At 42.2% G+C, this 21,626-nt stretch overlaps 1 protein-coding gene across 2 annotated transcripts in view; it reads left to right on the top strand.

Moving 5' to 3' along the window:
• Positions 1 to 21,626, top strand: part of prmt3 (protein arginine methyltransferase 3) — a 291,866-nt gene that overhangs the window by 18,468 nt on the left and 251,772 nt on the right. For both annotated transcript variants that reach the window (XM_068046506.1, XM_068046505.1), the window contains exons 3-7: positions 7,410 to 7,492; positions 7,675 to 7,724; positions 12,266 to 12,368; positions 16,311 to 16,482; positions 18,953 to 19,097. In XM_068046506.1, coding sequence (XP_067902607.1) covers positions 7,410 to 7,492; positions 7,675 to 7,724; positions 12,266 to 12,368; positions 16,311 to 16,482; positions 18,953 to 19,097 — 553 coding nt within the window. The remainder of the gene's footprint in view (positions 1 to 7,409; positions 7,493 to 7,674; positions 7,725 to 12,265; positions 12,369 to 16,310; positions 16,483 to 18,952; positions 19,098 to 21,626) is intronic.

Genomic DNA, 21,626 nt, shown 5'->3' with positions numbered 1-21,626 from the left:
AGCGTTTTCTGCAGATTGGAAGGTCGCAAATGTCATCCCACTATTTAAGAAGGGAGGGAGAGAGAAAAGGGGGAATTACAGACCTGTTAGCCTTACATCAGTCGTTGGGAAAATGCTAGAATTTATTCTAAAGGATGTGATAAATGGGCCCTTGGATAATAATGATCTGATTGGACATGATCATCATGGATTTATGAATGGGAAATCATGTTTGACAAACCTTTTTTTGAGGACGTCACTAAGAGAATTGATAAAGGGAAGTCCGTGGATGTGGTATACTTGGATTTTCAAAAGGCCTTTGATAAAGTCCCCCACAGGAGGTTGGTTAGCAAAATTAAAGCACATCGGATAGGAGGTAATAAATTGGCACGGATTAAGGATTGGTTAACAGGCTGAAACAGAGAGTAGGAATAAACGGGTCATTCTCGCGTTGGCAGGTTGTGACTAGTGGGGTACAGTGCTTGGGCCCCAACTGTTCACAATATATATTTGGATGTGGGGACCAAATGTATTTCCAAGTTTGCAGATAACACAAAACTAGGTGGGATTGTGCATTGTGAGGAAGCTGCAAAGCGGTTTCAAGGGAATTTGGAAAGACTTAGTGGGAAAGAACATGGCAGATGGAATATAATGTGGAAAAATGTAAGGCTATCCATTTTGGTAGGAGGAATAGATGTGCAGAGTATTTCTTAAATGGTAAGAGATTAGAAAGTGTAGATGTACAAAGGGACCTGGGTGTCCTTGCCAATAAGTCACTGAAAGCTAACATGCAGGTGCAACAAGCAATTCGGAAGGCTAATTGTATTTATTGCAAGGAGGATCTGAGTACAGGTGTAGTGAAGTCTTGCTTCAATTGTACAGAACCTTGGTTAGACTGCACCTGGAGTACTGTGTGCAGTTTTGGTCCCTTTACCTTAGGAAGGATATTATTGCCATAGAGGGAGTGCAACGAAAGTTCACCAGACTTGTTCCCGGGATGGCGGGACTGTCTATGAAGAGAGATTGAGGAAACTGGGCCTGTATTCTCTAGAGTTTTAAAGAATGAGAGGTGATCTCATTGAAACCTACAGAATGGCTGAAGGGATAGACAGGGTAGATGCAGGTAAGATGTTTCCCCTGGTTGGGAGTTTAGACCCAGAGGACACAATTTCAAAATAAGGGGGTAGCCACTTAGGACAGAGATGGAGAAATTTCTTTACTCAGAGGGTTGTGAATCTTTGGAATTCTCTACCCCAGAGGGCTGTGGAAGCTCAGTCATTGAATATGTTTAAAGCAGAGATTGACAGATTTCTAAATACAAATGACATAAGGGGATACAAGGATAGTGTGGGAAAAAGGCATTGAAGTGGATGATCATATTGAATGGTGGGGCAGGCTCGATGGGCTGAATGGCCTACTCCTGCTCCTATGTTCCTAATATTGATACAAAATTGGCTGAGTGACTGAAGAGTAATGGTTAATGGATGTTTTTTTCGGGCTGGAGGAAGGTTTGTAGTGGAGTTCCCCAGGGATCAGTGTTGGAACCCTTGCTTTTCCTGACCTTGGTGTAAAGGCCACAATTTCAAAGTTTGCAGATGTTACGAAACTTGGAAGCATTGTGAACTATGCGGAGGTTAGTGTAGAACTTCAAAAGGACATACACAAGTTGGTGGAATGGGCAGACAGGTAGCAGATGAAGTTCAATGCAGAGAAATATGAAATGATACATTTTGGTCGGAAGAATATGGAGAGACAATATAAAATAATGGGTACAATTCTAAAGGGGGTGCAGGAGCAGAGGGACCTGGGTGTATATGTGCATAAGTCATTGAAGGTGGCAGAACAGGTTGAGAGTGTGGTTAATAAAGCATACAGTATCCTGGGCTTTATTAATAGGGGCATAGAGTACAAGAGCAAGGAAGTTATGTTGAACTTGTATAAGACACTAGTTCGGTTTCAGCTGGAGTATTGTGTCCAGTTCTGGGCACTGCACGAGGAAAGCTGTGAGGGCATTGGATCAAGTACAGAAAAGATTAATGAAAATGGTTCCAGGGATGAGGAATTTCAGTTTTGAAGATAGATTGGAGAAGTTAGGACTGTATTCCTTGGAGAAGAGAAGTTCGAGAGGTGATTTGATAGTTATTCAAAATCATGAGGGTTCTGGATAGATTAGATAGAGAGAAACTGTTCTCAATCCTTTCACGAGTGGGAACGAGAGGGCACAGATTTCAAGTATTTGGTAAGAGAAGCAAAAGTGACTTGAGGAAAAACTTTTTCACGCAGCGAGTGGTTAAGATCTGGAATGTGCTCCCTGAGAACGTGGTGGAGGCAGGTTCAATTGAAGCATTCAAAAGGGAATTAGACAGTTATATGAAAAGGAAGAATGTGCAGGGTTACAGGGAGAAGGCAGGGGAATGGAACTGAGGGAATTGCTCTTTCAAAGAGCCAATGTGGACATGATGGGCTGAATGGCCTCTTTCTGCACTGTAACAATTCTGTGATTCTGTTTTGAGTCCTTTTACCTTTTGGAGGACTTCCAACTAATTTATATGAAAGTCATTGATTTTATTCAGGCTATCATTGTTTGTTGAGGGCATGTGGCTCATGCCTTTATGCAGAAGAGTCATGCCCATTCTCGGTTTCAAGTCTGCATACTTTATGGTTTGTTCTCTTTCCTGATTGTTTCCTTGCTGTTGTGGTACTGAAAGAATTTTTTCATGTTTAGCTTCAAGTCCCATGTTTATTTCTAGGTCTCATTTGCCGCATTTGATCATTCTCTTAACACTTTCCTGCATCTCTTTGAACTCATCCCAGCCACTGTCTTTTTCCCTTTTTCCTCAGAGGTTCTTTCGAATCTCATGTTTAATTTGTCGGTTCATCCATTCAGGGTTACATTTGTTTAGTCTGAGATTGTTGATTTGACGTATGTATTTTTCTTCCACACTCAGCATTATACTTTAACAGATGTTCCAGTTGTTTGCTTCTGAAATATGTTGTAAAAATTCACTTCCTCACTTTTCCGGCCCCCCACCACTCACCGGTCCCAATTGTATTTTCTCATTGTTTCCTCATTTTATTGGAGTTAGCATGTTTGAAGTTACTTTTCTGGCTGTCTTTTTTAATCATATATGACTCCCATATCACATTAAAGCTGATAGTTCTGTGTCCCGCAGTTCCGCCGAGTGCTATAATTTCTGTCTGGTGTGCATTTTCTGAGTCATTAGAGAACTATTGATCAAAATGAGCATTGCCCCCTGTGGCTTCCATGATTCACTAGCACAAGTGTAGCACATGGAGGAAATAATTTCACAGAATGATCACGTCCATCCTCAGTTTAAAGTCTGTTTACATCTTTTATGTTTTGTCCTCCGGAGGTCCCTAGCATCTCAAAAGCTGGTCTTCAGCCAATTCGATTCACTCCATGTGATATCAAGAAAAGGATGAGCGCACTTGGCTATGGAACCCAACAACATCCCAGCTGTAGCACTGAAGACATGCTCCAGAACTAGCCACACCCCTAGCCAAGTTGATCTAGTACAGCTACAACTCACTGGCATCTACCTGACAATGTTGAAAATTCTCCAGTTATGTCCTGTCCACAAAGAGCAGTACAAATCCAATCCTGCCAATTACTACCCCATCAGTCTACACTCCATCAGTGATGGAAGGTGTAGTTGACAGTGCTATCAAGTGGCACTTACTCACTGATAACCCGCTCACTGATGCTCTGTTTGGGTTCCCCCAGGGCCACTCAGCTCCAGACCTCATTACAGCCTTGGTTCAATCATGGACAAAAAAGCTGATTTCCAGAGGTGAGGTGAGAGTGACTGCCCTTGACATCAAGACAGCATTTGATGGTGTATGGCATCAAGGAACCCTAGCAAAACTGGAGTCAATGGGAATCGGGGAAAACTCCGCTGGTTGGTATCGTACCTAGCACAAAGGAAGATGGTTGTGGTTGTTGGAGATCAATCATCTCAGCTCCAGGACATCACAGCAGGAGTTCCTCAGGGTAGTGTCCTAGGCCCAACCATCTTCAGGTGCTTCATCAATGACCTTCCCTCAATCACAAGGTCAGAAGTGGGGATGTTCGCTGATGATTGCACAATGTTCAGCACCATTCGCAACTTCTCAGATACTGAAGCAGTCTGTGTAGAAATGCAGCAAGACCTGGACAATGTCCAGTCTTGGGCTGATAAGTGGCAAGTAACATTCACGTCACACAAGTGCCAGGCAATGACCATCTCCAGCGAGAGAGAATCTAACCATCTCCCCTTGACTTCCAATAGCATTACGATCACTGAATCCCCCACTATCAACATCCTGGGGGTTACCATTGACCAGAAACTGAACTGGAGTAGCCATATAAATACCATGGCTACAAGAGCAGGTCAGAGGCTAGGAATCCTGCGGCGAGTAACTCACCTCCTGACTCCCCAAAGCCTGTCCACCATCTACAAGGCACAAGTCAGGAGTGTGATGGAATACTCTGCACTTGCCTGGATGGGTGCAGCTCCAACAACACTCAAGAAGCTCAACACCATCCAGGACAAAGCAGCCCGCTTGATTGGCACCCCGTCCACAAACATTCACTCCCTCCACCACCGACGCTCAGTGGCAGCAGTGTGTACCATCTACAAGATGCACTGCAGCAACACACCAAGGTTACTCAGGCAGCAGCTTCCAAACCCACAACCTCTACCACCTAGAATGACAAGGGCAGCAGATGCGTGGGAACACCACCACTTGCAAATTTACCTCCAAGTCACACACCATCCTAACTTGGAACTATATTGCTGTTCCTTCACTGTCGCTGGGTCAAAATCCTGGAGTTCCCTTCTTAACAGCATGGTGGGTGTACCTACCTCACATGGACTGCAGCGGTTCAAGAAGGCAGTTCTCATGGGCAATTAGGGATGGGCAATAAATGCTGGCCTGGCCAGCTACACCCACATCCCATGAAATGAATAAAAAAAAAATGTCAGAAGTGGGGATATTCGTTGATGATTGCCAAGTGTTCATTTCCTCAGATAATGAAACCGTCCATGTCCATATGCATCAAGACCTGGACAACATTTGGACTTGGGCTGATAAGTGGCAAATAACTTGCCAGGCATTGACTATTTTAAATAAGAGAGAATATAACCAGTTCCCTTTGACATTCAATGACATTGCCATTGCTGAATTCCCCCTCCACCATTGATAAGCAACTTAACTGAACCAGCCACATAAATACTGGGGCTTCAGGAGCACGTCAGAGTCTGGGAATTCTGCCACGAATAGCTCACCCCTTTCTCCCCAATGCCTGTCCAGCATCTACAAGGCACAAGTCAGGAGTGTGATGGAATACTCCTCATTTGCCTGGATGAGTGCAGCTCCAACAACACTTAAGAAGTTTGACACCATTCGAGGCAAAGCAGCCCACTTGATTGGCACCCCATCCACCATCTCAAGCATTCACTCCCTCCACCACTGGTGCATCATGGCAGCAGTGTGTATCATTTACAAGATGCAGTGCAGCAACGTGCCCAGGCTCCTTCCACAGCACCTTTTGGACCTGTGAACTCTGCCACCTAGAAGAGCAAATGCAGCAGGTGCATGGGAACACCACAATCTCCAAGTTCACTTCCAAGTCATACATCATTCTGACTTGGAAATATATCGCCATACCTTCACTGTTGTTGGGTCAGAATCCTGGAACTTCCTTTCGATCAGCATTGTAGGTGTATGTGCACTACATGGACTGTAGCAGTTCAAGAAGGTGGCTCACCACCACCTTCTCGAGGGAAATTAGGGATGGGCAATAAATGTTAGCCCTACCAGCAATGCCCTTGCCCCATTAGCAAAAAAAGAAGACATGCCTACTCTAAGTAGTCATATATTACATTTGTTGGTTCTGTTAACCACTTGGGTATTCAGTGTTTATATTTGGGTGATTGCAATTTCCTATTAAAATAAATGTCCTAGTCTCGCATACCCTTTTCATGAAGCCCGCTGTCCTTCTCTGTAGCATAAGTGTTAGCTTGGATTTTTTGCATTAGAGATGTTTAATCCAAGTGGTCCATTTTGTAGTTTTCTGCCTCCCGTAGGCTCAACTTCTTTGAGCTCTCACGTGTTCCTAATGTACAGGACCATACCATCTCTGTCCTGTAAATGTCAACTGATCCAGCATCCACAGCCTTTTCAGGTAGCAAGTTTCAGGTTTCAAATACTCTTTGTGTGGAAAAAGTGCTTCATGATTTTGTTTCTGAATGGCCTAGCTCTAATTTTAAGGTTATATCTCTTATTTCTCCCACCAGAAGAAATAGTTTTTCTGTGTCTACCCTATGAAACCCTTTTAACATTTTAAAAACCTTGATCAAATTATGCTTATTCTTTTGTACTCAAGGGAATGCAAGTTTATGTAACCTGCCCTCATAATTCAACATGCTAAATCTACTATCATTCTGGTGAATCTGTGCTGTATCCTTTCCAAGGCCAATTTATCTTTCTTTAGGTTTGGTGCCCAAAACTGAATACAGTAGTGCAGGTGGGGTTTGATCAAAATACTGCAAAACTGAAACATATTTTCATCCCCTTAATCTTCCAACTCATTTGTGATAAAGGTTAACATCCCATTAGCCTTTATGATAACATTTTGTGACTGCGCATTGGCTTTTCGTGATTTGTGCACATGGACACCTAAATCCGATTGCACCTTCACAGCCATAGTCTATCGCCATTAAGAAACTATTTAGATTTATATTTATTAGGTCCAAAGTGGATGATCCCACACTTCCCACATTGAACTCCATCTGCCATAGTTTTGTGCACTCAATTAGCCTGTCTGTGTCCTTTTGTAACTTCCTGCTCCCATCTACACTACTTACAATGCCACCTTACAGCCTTGTCATCTACGAACATAGATTATGCAACTCGTTATTCCTTCATCCAAATCATTAATATATGTATGCTGACAAGCTAAGCGCCCAGTACAGATGCCTGGAGAACATTACATGCCAAATCCTCCAAGTCAGTGAATATTTCTTCTGTCCTACTTTGTGTCTCCTACCTCTCAACCAATAACAATCCCAATTCTGTGCGATTTCATTTTTACTAAACATCTCTTGTGCATATCCTTATCAGATGTCTTCAGGAAGTCCATGTAGACAATGTCCATGTGCACTTTCCTACCAACCACACTAGTGACCTCCTCAGAAAAATTCAACTAGATGAATCAGGCCCATCCAAACTGATCTCTTTTTGATCAGCTCATACTTATCCAAGTGCTCAGTCACTAGGAAACTGGTAAAAATATAGGATAGAAATAATATTTTCCTTGATGACTGAAATGATAAATGTTGCAGTTAAATGTGGTCATTAATCTCTATATTTCTTTAGAAATTGAAAGAAAAATGTAGATAATGGAATGCTCCTTTTTCTGTACACAGGTTATTCAGCTCCGCTCAAGATACTTTTTCTCACTGCAGAGCAGAGCATCAGTTTGATATTACCCATGTAGTCCACAAGTATGGTAAGTCATTCGTCAGTCTGAACACTTTACACAAATGGTGGTACATTTCGGATCACCACTATTTCCATTTTTGAAAGACTTTTTTTCTGCAAAACAAGTAAATGTGAAATCTATAGATTTTTTTACTCTATTCAATTCAACATCTATTTTGATGGTAACAGGAAATATCTTTTCCTTTTCAGGTCTTGATTGTTATGGGTTCATCAAGCTTATCAATTTTATTAGAATCAGAGTAAGTTTTGATATGTGTTTGTAAAAAATTATTTTCTGCCTATTTTTCTCTTTTAATGTAATGATCTATTTTTGGATATTCCCTGTAATCTTTTCTACAAAGCACAATGTGATTATAATTCAAGGAAAATCACAAGGCAGCACTTATGGTCATTGATTATTGCAGCTGTTTTACATACGAACAAGGAGCAGGAATAGGCCGTTCAGCTCCTCAAGCCTGCTCCGCCACTTGATAAGATCATGGATTGTGGTCTCAATTCTATTTTTCTTTGACTCCCTTGTCAATCAAGAATCTATTCAACTCAGCCTTAAAAATATTTATTGACCCTGCCTTCGCTGCTCTCTCAGCAAGAGAATTCCACAGCCTTTCTGCTCTTTGAGAGAAAAAATTTCTCCTCATCCTCATCTTAAATGGGAGACCCCTTATTTTTAAACAGCTTCCTGGTTCCTGTCTCTGTCATAAGGGAAACATCTTTTCAGCATCCACCCTGTCAAGTTCCCTCATGATTTTATATGTTTCAATAAGATAATTCTTCTAAACTCCAATGGATAAAGGCCCAACCTGTCCAACCTTTCCTCATAAGATTCCTTTCCTCATGTGTTTTCTTGTAGTTAATGTAGATGGTGAACCAAACTTCTTTCGAACACTTTTTAGTTACTCCAATTGGGGAAAAGAAAACATTAGCTGCTATTTGGATATTGGGGACTTGGAACACATATTGATTTATATCGTCATGGGACATTTCCTAAAATATCTGCCAACCAACAAAAAAAAAGTTGAATAGGGGAAACACAATACAGAATGTAAAAAGGAAAAAGGGCATGTATTGCAATGTTAGATGATGTGCTGTTAAATGGGTGGCACACATTTTACTTGGTAATAGAAATGATTTTGATCCATGGCCCAGGGTATGGAGAGAATGAATGGGGTATAATTGTCAGTTAAATGCAGTGTTTTGCTCATTCTTACCATTTTAAGTGCAAATGTGTACTAATGCTATTGTGATAATTCTGTAATGAGTTTGCCAAAGAATTATACACTTAGATCAGGATTTCTATGAACTGGAGAGAAATATTGGCAGTTTATGAATCTTTGTACTGCAGCCTAATTTTAAGTAGCTGTTTGTACTAATCACTCAGCAATTCACTCCAATCAAAATCCTGTATTTTGAAGAGCATAATACTGCTGTCAATGTGTGAAATTTGGCAAGAGTAGATTGGCTCTGTTTAGTGCTGACCATTAAGGAACCCACAGTGAAGGAGACCATCTTGTGCTTGGATCAGGAATTTTATAAAATAGAAGTGAATGTGGGTACATAGTAATTTAATGCTGTGGTCAAGTGTTCAAACACTGCAAATGTCATCCTCTAAGTGTATGATGTTGTGCAAAGATGTTCCATTGTAAAACTATACATATGCAAACAAATTTTTGTAGCAAACATGATTTCATTATAATCCATCTTGATGATTAATGTATGTGTGTAGTTCTGGTCTCCTTTACTTAAGAGAGGACATACTTGCCCTCGAGTGTTTGCAACAAAGATTCATTAGACTGGTTCCTGGAGTTTAGAAGAAGGCTGTGTTTGCTGACAACGCAACCATAAGGTGGCTCGGTACTAGCACATGCGCCAATGCAGCCTCTTCCACTGAAACGTCACTATCTGTGATGTCTCAGGCAGCTGCCAGTAATAAAAATGGCACTACTCAACTTATCACAAAAAACAAAATCAACCTGAAAATCCCCTCAATAGCTGCACTTGCCGTCTCCATCCTGCCCCCGCTCCCTCCTGCCATTGCGCTTCTCATTGCCGCTTCCTCCTGCGGATGTTCTGTCACCGCTTGCTACCCGCTGCCTTCCCTTAGCCACTCACACTGACCTCGTCGCTCTTGCCACCTCCGGCTGCTCGCTCCTTGCTTCCCGCCTAACCCACTCTCTGGCCGCTTGCTTCCCGCTTTATTCTCCCTCACACCACCTCCAACCACTTGCTCCAGGCTGCGCAGCTTACCTCCTCTTGGCCACTCGCTCCCACCTTTGATCATTTCCCGCCACGCTGCCCAAAGAAGCAAGGCGGGCTGCGAAGGGTGGCGGTGCAATGTGGGAGCAAGTGGTTGAGAGGAGGGAAGCAGCCCGGCCCAGAGCAAGCGGCTGGACGGGTGGGGGGGAAGCAGTGAGTGAGTGGCCGGAGGCAGTGGGGGGCGAGCAGCTGGAGAGCTGAGTTGGGGGTGGTGTGGGGGGGGACGTGAGGAGCAGGGGTCGGCTGGAGGGAGCAGTGGCAAGGTCTGGAGTGAGCGGTTGAGCGGGGGTGGGGGGGTAGAAAGCATTGGAGGGGGAGCAGCTGGTGGGGCGGGAGCGACTAGCTGAGGGGGGGGATGCAGGCACGGGGAGCAAGTGGCTGAGGGAAGGTGGCAGGGAGCGAGTGGATGAGCGGGGTGAAATGGTGATTGAAGTAGGGATGGTGAGAGGGAGTGGGATACAGGTGAATGGAAGAGGCTATTGAGGGGTGAAGATATCATTGCGTGCTGACGTCATTCATCGTGGCAAGCTGGCAAATGTTTGCACACACTGATGACATCCGCGATCGCTCTGCTCGTGCTCTGCGTTGTCAGGAGCCACTTTATTAGAAGAATGAGAGGTGATCTAATTGAAACATATAAAGTTCTTAAGGGGCTTGATAGGATAGGTGCTGAGAAAATGTTTCCCCTGGCTGGGGAATCCAGAACACAGGGTCACAGTCTCAGAATAAAGGGTTGGCCATTTAGGACTGAGATGAGAAGTTTCTTCACTCAAAGGGTTGTGAAACAGTTCTTATCAAAGTCACAAATGACATCCTAGTGATTGTGACAAGAGTAAACTTTCCCTCCTCATCCTTCTCGACCTGCAGCCTTTGACATGGCTGAGCACATTATCCTCTTCCAACTCCTCTCCACTGTTGTCCAGCTGGCTGGGACTGCTCTCACCTGGTTCTATTCTTATCTATTTAATCATAGCCAGAGAAACACCTGCAATGGCTTCTCTTCCTGCTCCCGCACCGTTACCTCTGGTGTCCCCCAAGGATTTATCCGTGGCTCCCTCCTATTTTTCGCCTATGCGCACTAGCTGCAGGATGAAAAGCAGTGGCTCACCAAGGTTACTTTGGCAGCACCTCCCTCCAACCCTTGCGACCCCTACCACTGAGAAGGATAAGTGTAACCCTGTCATGGGGACTCAAAACTTCCTTCCAACTAACACACCATCTTGATTTGGACAATAATTTAATTCCATCATTGTTGCTTGGTTAGTAACTGGAGTTTCTTATCAAATACCGATGTGGGAGCAAAATCATCTCAAAGACTGCAGCAGTTCAAGATCAAAGCCCATCCCTGTCTTCTCAGTATAATTAGGAATGGGCCTACAACTGCAGCCTTTCCAACATCACCCAGACCCTCAGAAATATAAAAACTAGTTGCATTTTGTTATGAATGAAAAACTTCTTCCAAACAAAAGTAAACTAGTCATTGACCTGGAGCCTGAAATTTACAAGCAGCAGGGAAAGGTTGAGCAGGTTGGGCCAATACTCATTGGAGTTTCGAAGAATGAGAATTGATCTTACTGAAATATACAAGATTCTGAGGGGGCATGACAGGGTAGATGCTGAGAGGATGTTTCTCCTCGTGCGGGAACTAGGAGGGTGGGGGGGAAGCATGATTTCAGCATAAGGGGTCACCCATTGAAGACTGAGCTGAGGAGCAATTTCTTCTCTGAGGGCCATGAATCTTTGACATTCTCTACTCCAGAGAGCTGTGGAGGCTGAGTTATTGTATGTATTCAAGGCTGAGTTGGACAGATTTTTGAACTATCAGGGAGCCCAGGGTTATGGGGAGCAGGCAGGAAAGTGGAGTTGAGGCCAAGATCAGATCAGCCATGATCTTATTGAATGGCAGAGCAGGTTTGAGGGGCCATCTGGCCTACTCCTAATCCTATTTCTTTTGTTCTTATAACTACCTACTGATAGATCTCTGCCCCTTATAGGTAAATATCATGATTTACCTACTTGGAGCTGCCACCTTCATGACGCAGGCAAGATTAAAAGCTAAATATCACGACAGTGCATCAGACCCAATACCACAGAATAGCAGATTATGTTAAAACACAAGGGTTGGCTGAATAAGTCGATGCAAATAAAGAGTGCTGAAAATATTGTTGTAGCCCCTTGTTCTCTGACTGTCTTGAGTGCAGACATAGGCTGATATTCTATATTGATGACTGCATATATGATGAATTCCTGAATCCTAGTTCTGGAAAGGGCTTTCCAGCATGGAAATAATTTTTTATTTGCCTTGTCCTTTGGAAATGTTATGATGATAAAACTGAAAAGTAGCATTATTAGGGGAAGCCTGAATTGAGTCAGGGTAGTAAACAGTTTTGAATCAAGTGTGAAATTAGATTGAACTGAGAAAACATTTACGTGCTTTTTATTGCAGTAAAATCTGTTCAGAATTTTGCATTGTACTCAATGCAATAAAGCAAAGAGGATAATAGTTACTGTTTCTTCTTTTACACAGAATCCCTCTGCAGAATCTTTTAAGTCCATATTGGGCCAAATTCCTTGGGATAATGAAGAATATATGAAACCATCCTCCATTGATGATCCTTTACTCCAATTTGGTATAACCTATTTTTAATCATTGTTTGTATTATGGTGAAATTGAATTTAATGTTTTGAGTGTGTCTCACAATTGCAAACTACTTAGTTTTTAAAAAGAAACATGCCATCAGTATCCTAATTAAAAATCAATAGGAAAGGATCTGTATAAATGGTGCTTTTCAAGGAGTTGTCCTGCAAGTATTGGCGCACTGCTGGCCGTGCCCTGACCTGAGTTCTGATAGACCATAATAAAAACAAGAAATGCTGGAAATACTCAGCAGGTCTGGCAGCATCTGTCGAGAGAGAAACAGAGTTAACGTTTCAGGTCAGTGATCCTTCTTCAGAACTGGCAGAGGCTAGAAATGTAATAGGTTTTAAGCAAATAAAGCGAGGGTGGGGCATGAGATAACCAAAGAGAAGGTTGATAGGACAAGGTCACAGAGAATAACTGACCAGAAGATCATGAAGCAAAGGCGAATGGTATGTTAATGGTGTGGTGAAAGACAAAGTGTTAGTGCAGAGAGGGTGTTAACTGACAGAAAAATAGAACAATCTGGCCCAAAGCACAAACATGACGAAAAAAGCAGTGAGCAGGCACATGGTTAAAAAAAAATGAATGATGAAACAAAATGAAATAAAACAAATAAAAAAGAAAAAGGCAAAAAGAGCATGACAGCCCCCCCCCCCCCACCCTTTTCCTCTGCTTACTGACCCTTCTGCACTAGAAACACTTTCTCTTTATTTACTCTTATCAAATCCCTTCATGATTTTGAACATCTTTTTCAAATCTCCCTTAACCTCCTCTGCTGTAAGGAGAACAACCCCAGCATCTCTCTTCTGTCCGCATAACTGAAGTTCTTTAATTTCTGGCACCATTCTCCTTTGCACCCTGTCCAAGGCCTTGACATCCTTCCTCAGGTATGGTGCTTAGTATTGGCCACTGTACTCCAGCTGGGGCCTTAACAGTGTTTTAGAAAGGTTCAGCATAACTTCCTTGCTTTTGTACTCTATGCCCCTATTTATAAAGCTAATGATCCTGTATGTCTTTTTAACAGCCTTCTCAATTTGTTCTCTGTCACCTTCAAAGACTTGTGCAAATACAGTCCCAAGTCTCTCTGTTCCTACACCTTCTTTATAATTATACCATTTAGTTTCTACTGCCTCTCTTCATTCTTCTGACCAAAATGTATCAATTCACACTTCCCTGTTTTCTTTTCATCCGCCATGTGTCTGCATATTTCACCAGTCTATGTTCTCCTGAAGTTTGTTACCATCCTCTTTACAGTTTACGACATTTCCAAGTTATCTGTTTGCAAACATTGACATTGTGCCCTGTGTACCCAAGTCCATCTTATGAATATAGATCCAAAAGCGTAATGGTCCCAATACTAACCCCTGAAGGACATCACTATTCTTTTCTCCAGTCTGAAAAACAACCATTCGCAACTACACCTCGTTTTCTGTCACGTAGCCAATTTTCTTTTCATGCAGCCACTGCCCCTTTAATTTTGCTAACAAGTCTATTATGTGGTGCTTTATCAAATGCCTTTTGAGAGTTCATACAGCATCAACTGCACTACCCTCGTTAACTCTGTTACTGCATCAAAGAACTCAATCAAGTTAGTGAAACACTGTTTGCTTTAACAAATCCGTGGTGCCTTTCATTTATTAACCCTACATGCAGTCTAGGAAAAATGCTAAGGCCCACAAAAGGCACAGGAGAGAAGTGAAAATTTGAAGTAAGGTTTATTTACAACAGTAGTTGTTCATGTTCACTTGCTAGCGGTAAAATAAAGCAACTTAGCAATTTGCATCAGGTTTCATTTCACTAATGCATTGATCAGGCCACCTACTGAAAGATTAGTGATGCACGCATGAGGCCACATGCAAAATACACATTACCAAGTTCCAATCACCCCTTGACTATATTGTCATATCATTAGATATTAGGCAGACGGGCACGCTCCTGAAAGTAAGATGGGTGGTATGCTTATAAGGCAAACTCAAAATATGTAACAAAAACAGAAAATGCTGGAAATGCTCAGTAGGTCAGACAGCATTAGTGGAGAGAGAAACAGAGTTAATGGGCCCTATTTTAACTCACTCAAAACCCATTCACTCACAGAGCTAAAATCAGGCCCCATGTTTCGGGTCGACGACCTTTCGTCAGAACTGGAAAAAGTTAGGCGTGCTGCAGATCTTAAGCAAGTACAGAGGTGGGGTGGGGAGAGAGAAGAACAAAAGGGAGAGTCTGTGGGGTGGAAGGCAGGAGAGATTAAATGACAAAAGGGATGATGGTACAAGGCAAAAGGAGATGGTAATGGGACAAGTAACCAAAACTAAATCAAAGCTTGTAACCATGCTTTTTTTTTTTGAGGTTGGGATCCAGCAACGTTGGGGTCCAATTGCGTGTTCTGAGATATATTTCACTTGTGTGTTTGGCCTCTTAAATGCTCATTATTGTTGCTTAACATAACAGCACTACATTTATTGTATTGGCTTTCTAAAGGGAATTGGATAAGCAAAAATTGCAGAGCTCTGGGGAAATGGCAGGGGAGTGGGACTAGCTGAGTTGCTCTTGTGGAGAGCTGGCCTGGACACGATGGGCCGAATGGCCTCCTTCTATGCTGTAACCATTCTAAGATTCTTCTGTTGGCATCTCTGCAACTGTTAATTTATGACTGTGCAACCTATGTAATAGGTGCTGTTTGATTCATCAGCCTGGCAGTTTGAGTGTTCTTGGGTAGTCTGTGGCAGATATGTGTTGCACCTGACCAGACAAAAGACTTCACTGTTCATTTAGGCTGATCTGGGTGTCATAGAGAGATACATGCCCTTTGGCCCACCGAGTCTGTGCCGACCAACAACCACCCATTTATACTAATCCTACATTAATCCCATATTCCCTACCACATCCCCACCATTCTCCTACCACCGCTAGGGGCAATTTACAATGGCCAATTTACCTATCTTTGGGAAGTCTTTGGCTGTGGGAGGAAACCGGAGCACCCGGCGGAAACCCACGCGGTCACAGGGAGAACTTGCAAACTCCGCACAGGCAGTACCCAGAACTGAACCCGGGTCACTGGAGCTGTGAGGCTGTGGTGCTAACCACTGCGCCGCCCCACTGTGTTGGCTGTGGCTCAGTGATCGCACTCTTCATTCTGAGTCAGGAGGTTTTGGGTTCAAGCTCCACTCCGGAGACTTGAGCACATAATCTAGGCTGCCACTTCCCTGCAGTAGCGAGGGAAGGCTGCACTGTTGGCTTTTGGCTGAAGTGTTGAACCCAAGCACTGTTTGCTGTATTAGGTGGCACTACTCAGAAGAGCAGCAGAGATCTGCTGGTATCGCGTCTCGCATTTATCTCTCAACCAGCACCACCGAGGCATATTATCTGGCCATTGCTGGGAGTTTGTTATGCACAAATTGACTGCCCCATTTCCCACATTATTAACAGTGGGAACAGTACTTTATTTTTAAAGCATTTTGGTTTGTCCTGAGGTTGTGAAAAACACTATATTTCCTTTTTTTTTCCAGTAAGGTAAATATTAATAGTTTCAAAAAGCAAAAATGATTCCAAGATGAAGAGGGGGACATAAATGATACCAGCAAGTAATATTCACCAAATCTATATTACTCACATGGTATCTGTGTATATGATATTTATAATATATATAAACACACCCCCACACACATTTAAATATAGTAGTACAAACCAAAAACCTTGTGTAGTGACCTTCTTTCCACAGCTGTGAACGAGTTGCCATTAAGTATGAAAAGGGTAAAATCAGTCTATCAAAACATAACCTGTCGCTGTTCACTTCATTGCTGAACATCAGTACCAAAGCCCCTCCAGACTGCAATCCAGCACCTCCAAAGGGGGTGATGGCCATAGATCTAGTGAGCTTTCGTGGTAATGTTGTTTGGTCAATGGTCCTGCTCACTGGGTGTCTTCTTTACAGATGTTGATGAGATCTGGGAGTGTATGGAGGAGCAAACTTGTTCATCTGAGCAGGTGGATGTGGAGAGCCAGACCCAAGCAGCTCACTTTCAACGCTTACAAGGAGCAGAGAAGAGGGCCAAGGAGGCAGAAGCAGCCGTTGAAAGGATTATGAAAGATTTTGAAAAAATGAGGTGCACGAGTCTTTTTTTAAATTGTATTTTTTCTGAAAATATAATTTAAATGGGTCAACAAAGATTTGCAACCTTGGGGAACTAGTAAGGACGGATGTCTAACAGTTTGAACCTGTGGTCCAATTGGACAGAATTTGAAAATACATGCAAGACTACAGTCCTCCAAACATTAAATATTTTTGTTACGAATGCAGCTGGTGTTATCGGATGGTGAGGTTAAGGGGTGGGATCAAAACCATAATTGTGCTCTTGGTTGCAAACTGGCTGCTTTAAATTCATACGAGTTTCTTTACTGTTTAAACTTGGTTTTTCATGTTCAGAACAGCTAATACAAAATGTGATCAGCAGAGGCTGTATTCATAAGAAACCTAGCATTTTGAACTCATTCTAACTTTCTGTGTAGATCATTGGTAAGGCTGAATTTGGAATGTTGTGTGCAGTTCTGAGCTTCCTATTTCCATCGTGACATTAATATGTCTGAGAAATTTCAGAAGATTCCAGGGTTCACAGAGGGTTCTCTTAGAGTCATAGAAATCGCACAGAAACAGGCCCTTCAGCCCATCATGTTTGTGCTGGCCGTCAAGCACCTAACTATTCTAATCCCATTTTCCAGCACTTTGCCTGTAGCCTTGTATGCTATGACGTTTCAAGTACTCATCTAAATACTTCTTAAATGTTGAGGGTTCCTGCCTCTACTTGATGGCTGTGGGTTTATTTGCCCTCAATCCAGTGAGTCACTGCCCATATAGATCATGAAATTATCGCATTCAGTTTTCTCTCTGTATGCTGAGTTAGTCGTACTCGGTCAGTCTGACAGTAAAAGTCAAATCTTGCCCATGATTCATGCTCCTAAGTGGTAACAAGTACTCTCTGCTGGAAGTGGAGGCATGTGGACCTCCAGGTGAGGCCAGTATTGAACTGGGCTGTGATAACTGCTCTTTCTAGCACCTGGTCTAGGCCACTTGGCTGAGATATTGGAGGGCAATTGGCATTGTACTGCTAGCAAGAAGTCAGTACCTTCAGTACAGGAGAAAATTGGTGGAAAAATGGGGAGGGGGGGAAAAAAAAGACTGATTTTTGTTTTCATTTGGAAAACCTGAGGTATGCGACCAAGATTTTAAAAAAGTGCTGAAGGGAATGGATGATATATACAATGAGCATGTTACTTAATTCGGAATGTGATCAATAGGTGGTTTAAAAACTCATAAAAGATAATTGCATCTTAAAAAAAAAAACAACAGTGCTGGATGTCTTTTTGGTTCGAAGCACCTTTGATGGCTATCAGATTAGGAACAGGTGGAAATGTTCTAATACTGTGCAGAGCAGGAGAGGCCCTCTGTGAAAACATCACATCAAATATTTAGCTGGCTCAGCATGTGTAATTTAGATGTAAGGTTAGATTGGTATCTTGTGCGTTTGAAATCATGCTGTGTGATATTAGTGTATTAACACATTCATATAAAGTTCCCCCGTCTGTTGTTTTAACAACCCCACGGAAGTAAGTGTGTTTCTAATATTGCAAGAGGCACTGGAATTTTACAGAGCCATCTTTGGGGATGTGCTTGGCTGATTTAAATGAGCTTGGCAGAGAGGCTTGACAGAATGGATAATAATCGCCTATGGAAAGAATGGATCTAATGAGCTAAATTTCCTTTGAAGAGAAAAGATAGTAAGAAAAATAATGAATGCTTCAGCGTTTCATAAATTTTTCCCAGATAAATGTAAATTTAAAATAGGACCCTAAGTTGTTGATATATAAAAAAAGATCTTTGGATCCGTGAGGAAAATTGTGATTATCTAGGCAGCTAAATGAGTTGAGCGAAGGAATGCAGGTATTTAAAGTGCACGTGATGAAATTGTCTAAATCCATACAAGGTTGCTTGTGAATTTTGCATCGCATAATGTTGCCTGGTAGCTTTCTGTAGTTGAGTCCAGTTAGGCAATGTGATTCTTCGTAACCTGTTTTTTTTTTTCATGAAATCTGCACTGACATGATAGCACAAAGAAAATGTTTAGCACTGTGCCCCAACTGTGGGTGCAGACTAGCTCTGTTTATGCAGGTCATGTATCAAAGGATAGTATTGAATGTCCTTGCTAAGTCTACACTACATCAGAGACTGCACGTTGGTGAAAATGCTGTTTTCTCCCTTCCATCAAATTATTTGTTTATAGTAGACAAACATGCACGGGACTTTATGTTGCGACTGAATTTCGTAGCAGCTGTTGAGTTGTAATGAGATTTGTTTGAACAGCTGCTTTTATTGCAATTAAAATTTGCAAATCCTTTGTGCTCGTATCCTGTGAGTAAACTGATAATTGGTCATGAGTTGGGAAATCTGTAATTAGCTTGTAAACCAGCAGAGGGAGTCAGAGCATTAAAGGGCTTGAAGTTTATTGGAAAATTCTATTGTTGTAGAATTTTCATGGTTCAGTGAATATGCCTCAAGGGTGTGTTTTAAATTGATTACAGACAATATGTGCAGGATTTCGTGATAAATGCAGATGCCAGAACTGGTACATCAACCACAAACACTGTAGCAGACCTGCGGGAGGATGAGGACAGTGTCTACTTCAGTTCTTATGGGCATTATGGCATACATGAGGAAATGTTAAAGGTGAGGTTACAATCAAACTGCCCCATCGGGTTAAGTCTTCAAATGGAAACAATTGAGAGTGCTAGTATTTTCCTTGGTCCCTTTTTAAAAAAAAACACAAGTGCTGCATTTTTAACCCTATTGTGGCTGTCATTTTTTGCAATTACCTGCTGCTCAAAGTGTCTTAAAACCTGCCTGATGTTTCAGAATTAGCTCCTGATTTTTGTGAGAATTGTTGGGAGTAATTTTATTTGTGTAGGCACAACCATTTTGTAAATGAGTCAATTTATTAAAGTGGCAACCATCCTGATGACTATTCCAATTTCACAATATGACTTTAAAGTTTCATCTATCTTGTTCCCTATCTTGATGATGAAATAAATGGAACAGAATATTTGAAGAGGGGTTGACGAGGAGCTGCATTTCAAATATTACTGCAGCATGGTTGCGAGGTAGGAGTCAGTGAGTAAGGGTAAAGGAAAATGTTCTCTCATTGGCAGGATGTGTCAAGTAGCATTCCCCCGGGATCTGTACTGTGCCCTCAGCTGTTTATCATATATATAAATGACTTGGATGAATGAATAGAGGCTTATATATCCAAGTTTGTAGATGGCATTAAATTAGGAGGCAAAGTAAATTGTCTGGATGAGGACAGGAAGCTACAATAGGACATAGGCGGATTAGGTGAGTGGACAAAACTGTGGCAGTGTTCAACGTGGGGAAGTGTGAGGTTATTCACTTTAGATCCATGAAAAGACATCTTGCTATTCTCCCACACAAATCGGTTAAAGCTAGTGCACAGTTACAAACAGTAATCATTAAAGGTGAATGGAATATTGTCCTTTATCTCAGTGGGTTGGATTGCAAAAGTGAGGACGTGAAGCTTGCGATCATGCAAATTAGGAGCAGGAGTAGGCCACTCAGCCCCTCGAGCCTGCTTCACCATTCAACAAGATCATGGCTGATCTGATTGTAACCTCAACTCCACATTCCCACCTACCCCCAATTACCTTTCACCCCCTTGCTTATCAAAAATCTATCTACCTCTGCCTTAAAAAAAAACATTCAAAGACTCTGCTTCCACTGCCTTTTGAGGAAGAGAATTCCAGACTCACTTCAAAGAAAAAAATGTTGCTCATCTCTGTCTGAAAAGGGTGACCTCTTATTTTTAAACAGTGACCCCTAGTTCTAGTTTCTCCCATAAGAGGAAACATCCTTTCCACATCCACCCTGTCATGACCTCTCAGAATTCTATGTTTCAATCAAGTCTTCTAAACTCCAGCGGATACAAGCCTAGCCTGTCCAATCTTTCCTCATAAGACAACCTGCCCATTCCAGGTATTAGTCTAGTAAACCTTCTCTGAACTGCTTCCAAAGCATTTACATCATTCCTTAAATAAGGAGACCAATACTGTACACAGTACTCCAGATGTGGTCTCACCAATGCCCCATATAACTGGAGCATAACCTCCCTACTTTTGTGTTCAATTCTCCTTGCAATAAACGATAACATTCTATTAGCTTCCCTAATTACATGCTGTACCTGCATACTAACCTTTCTCAATTCATGCACTAGGACACCCAAATCCCTCTGCATCTCAAAACTCTGCAACCTCTCACCATTTGGATATTATGCTTCTTTTTTATTCCTCCTGCCAAAGTGGACAATTTCACATTTTCCCACATTATACTCCATTTGCCAGGTCTTTGACCACTCACTTAACCTATCTATTTGTAGCTTCACTTCATGAGGGCCTTAAACAGACCCCACTTGGAGTATTACTGCACCGAACCTCTGGAAGAACATATTGGTCTTAGATGAGGTACGACGCAGGTCACCAGAATAATACTAGAGCTTAAAGGGTTAAATTGTGAGGATATATTGCATAAATGTAGTTTGTATTCCCTGGAGTTTAGAGTTTAAAAACTATTTCCTTTAGTGGCATAATCTTGAAACGGAACTTGGGCCATTTAGCCATGAAATCAAGAAGCACTTTTTCTCTCAAAATGTAATGGAAATCTTTTCTCCCAAAAGGCTGCGGTTGCTGGGTCAATTGACATTTTCAAGACTGAGATTGACAGATTCTTATTGTGTAAGGGTATCGAGGAACATGAAGCAAAGGCAGTTAAATATAGCTGAGGTCCAGATCACATGATGTAATCGAATCACGAAACAGGCTAGGGGGCTGAATGGCCTAGTCATAGTCCTGGAGATGGCCAAATGCATTTTTTTTTTTGGGGGTGTGGGGGAGGGAATGAAATGGGTTCCCCCTTTTTTTTTGTAAAGTGAAGAACAAATAACTGCAGTGGAGCACTGGTGCCTGCAATTCCATCAAGAGCTATCATTGATTAAGTTCAGGCAGAGCTGAAGGTTGAGGACTCTGGGCTGTGTAAGTCTGATCACTTTCCGACCCAGTGCCTCGGCGATTGACACTGAGCCCTCTGTTTCTGGATGTCTGAGCAAATTCAGCTGCCAAATGGCATTCGTGTGGGACAGTTCTAAAGATTGCTGTGCCTGTTCTGATCCTGGCTTCACTCGCTACCACCTAT

Source organism: Heterodontus francisci, chromosome 14 (genome assembly GCF_036365525.1).
Source record: "Heterodontus francisci isolate sHetFra1 chromosome 14, sHetFra1.hap1, whole genome shotgun sequence".
Lineage (NCBI taxonomy): Eukaryota > Metazoa > Chordata > Chondrichthyes > Heterodontiformes > Heterodontidae > Heterodontus > Heterodontus francisci.
Note: the sequence above shows the minus strand (reverse complement) of the source record. Positions and strands in the feature narration are given on the sequence as shown.